We start from the raw sequence: 5658 nt of genomic DNA, 5'->3' as shown, positions 1-5658 counted from the left end.
AGATGATTCATATAAGGAGCATAATACAGGACACATTGCAGGAATTCAATAAACAAAAGTAATTACTGTATCATTATATCTATTAATATTTTACTATTACCATCTTTTAGTACCTTACTAGGGAGATGACTATTTCCAGTACCCACAATATTCTGGGAAAGATATCCAGCACATTAAAAAGAAATAAAATAGGGATTAAGGGAATGGGGTATATATTGTGTATCTGGTTAACTGTGTATGCTGGGGACCAAGAAAAGAATTCTCAAAACGTTTTACGCTTCTAATTATTTCAACTCATGCCTGAAGAAGGACATTTAATTACATGTCCCTTAACATACATAACTACACACTATTACTGGTCATAAAAACACGGTGTTAACATTAAAATCTAATAATATTGTACTTAATGACCCCTTCTCAACTATTAGAAGATCTGAGAACAGAGGTGACTTAGTAAAATATCAACAGGACTAGATTTTTGATTGCTAATTTTCTTACCAATTGTCCTTTCTGTTTGCTCCAAATGATTTTTTTATTGACATCACAGATAATTTAAGATTACCCAAAAAATAAGTTCCTATGATTTATCCTCAATCCAACTGTCTACAGGAAAAATTTTAAAGATATTTTTGACTTCCCACAGTAAACATGATAAAGCACATATTACCCCAAAACCTATTTTATTTTAGCAGGAGAGCTCCTCAGCCCACGAAGCAAAGGACAAGCACGCCACCACCATGAAATCCCACGGACTTACTTCCACTGCATAGTGCAAAGCCGATGAGCCAGGGTGCAATGACAGGTTTTGAAAAGGCTTGATATGAGGTTTCTCCCATCCACACTCTGAGGACCACTCCACTGTCAACATGTGATCCGTGAACACAGTTCCGAAAACCAGAGCCTTTGGGTCTGGTTTTCCCTTTAAAATGGTGGCTGGTGTGATTATTAGATCTTTAGCCTGGGGAAGGAAAATCAGCACCATTATTAAAGAATAGTAACTGAACATCCATTGGCTAGATGACACAGAGGGGAAAAAGTGAGATCACTTGACTTTTCATTGTTGGCAACACACAGAAATTTAGCCCTATGGGAGCCAAACAAATCTTGCCTGCATTCAGAATTTGGCCAACGTGCACTGCCTGATAGATTATCAGAACCACATTTCAAGTGATATCAGAAACAAAGACAAAGTATCAGATGAGGTAACATGATGCAAAAAAGCAAACACATCCCTTCTTCACTCGCATCACAGGACTCACGTGGAGCACTTGGGAAAGAAGAAAGGGGCGTCTCCCGTTATAAAAACAGCAACGCTCCCAGTGATTTGTTAATGTCATTAAGAAATGAACTTCTACTTCACAACGGCTATGCTCCATCTCCCCCAAAGAATTCTTGGCACAAGTCTTCAAAATCCTCTGGATGCCCTGTAGAACAGCGGTCTACAACCTTTTTGGCGCCAGGGAGCATTTTCATGGAAGACAGATTTTCCATGACTAAAGGGGGAAGGGGATGGTTTCGAGATGACTCAGGCACATTACATTTATTGTGCACTTTATTTCTATTATTATTACATTGTAATATATAATGAGATAATTATACAACTCACGATAGGTTGGGGACCCCTGTGTGGAAGGAATGAACGGAGGGAAGCAAATGTTTTCTTCTTTGAAAATAGAGAAGTAGCAGAGAATGAACACTAAGATACAAAACCTCTGTTCTGTGTTGAGGAAACAGGGAACAAAGGACCTCTTATTCAAAGAAAGATAAATAAGAGTAATAGGGAACAACTCCCCACATATCCAGTTTGCCCATTACAAATGACTAAATGTGGAAGCAACAAATTGCATCCAATACAACCGCTCACTTTATAATAGCTGTAGGATGCTGACAAAAAACACAGAGGAAGGAGCTTTTTTTGACCAGCTGAAAAACCAGGGACGAGTTCAAACTGTTAACAGGTTGTAAGGAATGTTAAACTCTACTTCTTTTAATACACAAAAATGCTCATTTCCCCCAAATTAAACACAAAACTTCACTTTATATCATCAGTTCTTCTTTTTTTTTTTTTCTTTTTTGTTCAATAAGATAGAGTCTCAGTCTATCACCCAGGCTGGAGTGTGGGGGCATGATCACAGCTTACTGTAACCTCCAACTCCTGGGTTCGAGCAATACTCTTGTCTCAGCCTCCCAAGTAGCTGGGACTACAGGCATGTGCCACCATAGCTGGCTAATTATTTTTTATGTTTTATAGAGTTGGGGTCACTCTATGTTGCCCAGGCTGGTCTTGAACTCCTGGGCTCAAGTGATCCTCCTGCCTTGGCCTCCCACTGTGCTGGGATTATAGGCATGAGCCGCTGTACCTGCCCTTATTATTTTTTAAATGATCTTATTACTTCTACTTAACTCACTGCCTTACAGCTTACCTTAGTCACTTGATATATTACGAATGATAAGCAGTTTATTTTTAGAATAATATTCAGGCTGAAAAACATATTCTAAAGCAGCCAGAAAGCTCACAGCACAATGAAGCATAGAGCATTAAGGATAAGATGATATTATGGTAACATTCATGCTAGTCTAGTAAAGCTACTTTGTAATGTGTCCGTAAATGTCAAGTTTCAATAGAAAATTGACTTTCTTCTACCATTGTTTAATCCAAGTAAATAAGTTAACTTAAAACCCTCTACTGAGTGTAATAAATGTATTTAAAGGGATATATTCCAGCTAAATTATTGTGATCTTTGAATCCCCTTTCTCTCCCATCATCCTCTAGACTAGGTAAGGGTCAGGCAAATTCACCTGTAGGTGATGCCAGTGGCCTGTTTTGTAAATAAAATTTTGGAACATAGTGACACCATTCTTTTACCTTCAATGGTGGTACAGTCCACTAGTTGTGACAGAAACCTGATGGCCCTAAAACCTAAAATATTTATTATCTGGCCCTTTAATAAAGTTTGCCAACCGCTGCCCTAGACTGTTTAGACAAGAACTCTGGCTAGAGTATTCACAGTTAAATCTGCAAAGCTAGCACAGTGCCTGGCACACAGAACAGTAAAGGGTTTCTTAATTACTGAAAGTGTCAGGCTTATTTCGGATACATCCTGTAATGAATGACAGACTCATTTCATAGAAGATGGCCTGGATTTAAAGTGAGTGAAATTCTAACACAAACTTTTTATTACATGAACAGTGTCACAGTATTCTTGCACAATGAGGCACTTGTGATTTCGCTTTGGTTAGCTTTTTTTAGTGGATGGGGAGGATGCTGGGCTAAGAAAAATCTGGAACCACATCAATATTGTAAGACAAATTTAATGCAAATGTTCTTGTACTGAGACTACTAGTAAAAGTTTTTTAGTAAAAAGACAGGGTAGTAAGACACAAAACAAAAAAAGAAAGATGAGAGTAGGTGAAAAGAATGATTGTGGCCCAGGACATATAAATTTTAGTTTTCTGAGCCCTCTCTAGAACCACTCACAACAACCCACTGTTCCAGAAAGATTAAATTCGTTACTGGCAAAGCAGAGATACAGAATAAGGTGATTTTTATGCTTAACTTAATGTTCTTGTAATTATAATTTGATAATACCAATAAAATTTCTGAAAATTAAATATAAATGATTAAATCACCAGGTATGAGTTCTGTTTCAGTAAATCATTACGTTCTTTTGTAAGACATGTGATTTCTTAATGATATGAATAGTAACCTTTCTGATTTGTACCTAAGGAATGCTCTATATCCAGTTTTTCAAAGTAAAGCACAATTGGATGGCTTTCAGAATCTCATCAAGAACTCTAATTTCCTTTATTTGAAAACATATCTGCAACTCCAAAAACTAAAAAAACTGCTTTTAACCTAATATTAAAATAACTAGTTGATTCAGTTGAATGAAACTCAAAGTAAACAAAATATTAACTGAAGTTGTGTGACTGGTGGAGTAAATAGAAACTGTAGTACTAAGGAAAAAAATCGGCATAACAAAACAGAAAACTGTTTACAAAATTTTTATCAGTGTTCTTTAAAAACCATTTTCTTTTTCTGAATTTCCTTCCCAAAGGTGGATAAAAATAACAGTATTTGTAAAATGATACTTTCTCCTGCATAATTAATCTCTTTCTAATACTCCACATTCTCTGATGTCTCATACCACATGCTTGTGGAAAAATTTGGAATGCCACAATGATCGATTGCGAAATGACAATAAATACTGACGAAAAACAGGGCATAGTAAGAACGACAATTTCCTAATTCAAAGTTTGTGATTGGGTAATCATTTGTTCTGAAATGAGGAAGCCCATAGCAGGGCAGGGAAGTGCCACATGGTTGAGAGCCTCTGAGGACTGGGGAGTCAGCGTTCAGGCAACAGCTCTTGCTCACCACTCTACAGCACATCTGTCCTCCTCTGCCCTGGCCATCCTTCACGGATGCCAAGTCTGCATAACAACTGTATCAGAAATTCTAAAACTTTGTTCTACAATGGGTTTCTGTGCATTTTTCCTACACTATTTGGAAAGCCGTAGGTGCTATGTTCATTATCTCTTGGATATACTCTTTTAAAATTTAATAAAGAAAGAGGCATGATGAGAATTATAGGCTTGGAGTGTCACATACTGTGGCAATATGTGAAGCAGGGGGAACTGGAAGAAACAGATGGCTGAACTCTTTCAACAAAGAGGACCCCGGGGCCCACAGAAAGATTCTCTAGGATGTGTAATGAGGGATCTCATTACTGGGCCCTGTTGGAAAACAGCATCCTCACTTTAATATGATCACATCATAAGGTGGGAGGGGGAAGCAATATGAAAACTGCCCAAGAGAGACCCAAATGGCAATACAAAATGTTATAAATGGGATAGATTAACAAACAATATAGAACAATGTGTCAAAAACAACCCCAGTTAGAATGGCTATCATTAAAAAGACAAAAAACAACAGGTGCTGGTGAATATGCAGAGAAAAGGGAACTTTTACACACTGTTGGTGGGAATGTAAATTAGTATGGCCACTATGAAAAACAGTATGGAGATTTCTCAAAAAACTAGAAATAGAACTACCACATGATCCAGCAATCCAGCCACTGGGTATTTGTCCAAAGGAAAAGAAATCAGTATATCAAACAGATACCTGCACTCCCATATTTATTGAGCACTATTCATAACTGCAAAGATATGCAATCAACCTAAGTTTTCATCGATGGACAAAGGGACAAGGAAAATGTGGTATATATACGTAACGGAATACTATTCAGCCATAAGAAAAAGAATGAAATCATGTCATTTGCAGCAACATAGATGGAACTGGCAGTCATTATGTTAAGTGAAATAAGCCAGGCACAGAAAGACAAATATCTCACGTTCTCACTCATATGTGGGAGCTAAAAAAGTCAATCTCACGGAGGTAGAAAGTAGAATGACAGACACCAGAGGCTGGGAAGGGTGTGTGGGAGTGGGGGGATAAGGAAAGATTGACTAATGGGTACAAACATACAGTTAGATAGAAGGAATAAGTTCTAATATTCAACAGCAGAATAGGATAACTATAGTTAACAACAATGTGTTGTACATTTGCAAGTAGCTAGAAGAGAGAACTTGAAATGTTCCTAACACAAAGAAATGATAAAGACCCAAATACCTAGGCTTGATCATTACAGTTTATGC

General features: G+C 37.4%; 1 protein-coding gene across 1 annotated transcript in view; it reads right to left on the bottom strand.

Annotated features, from left to right (window-relative positions):
• BCAT1 (branched chain amino-acid transaminase 1, cytosolic) overlaps positions 1-5658 on the bottom strand; it is an 81546-nt gene that overhangs the window by 73864 nt on the left and 2024 nt on the right. Inside the window, exon 3 of the mRNA XM_012640971.1 lies at positions 758-958. Within this exon, the coding sequence (XP_012496425.1) occupies positions 758-958 (201 nt within the window). The remainder of the gene's footprint in view (positions 1-757; positions 959-5658) is intronic.

Source organism: Propithecus coquereli, unplaced genomic scaffold, assembly GCF_000956105.1.
Source record: "Propithecus coquereli isolate 6110/MARCELLA unplaced genomic scaffold, Pcoq_1.0 Scaffold16, whole genome shotgun sequence".
In the NCBI taxonomy this organism is placed as follows: Eukaryota; Metazoa; Chordata; class Mammalia; order Primates; family Indriidae; genus Propithecus; species Propithecus coquereli.
Note: the sequence above shows the minus strand (reverse complement) of the source record. Positions and strands in the feature narration are given on the sequence as shown.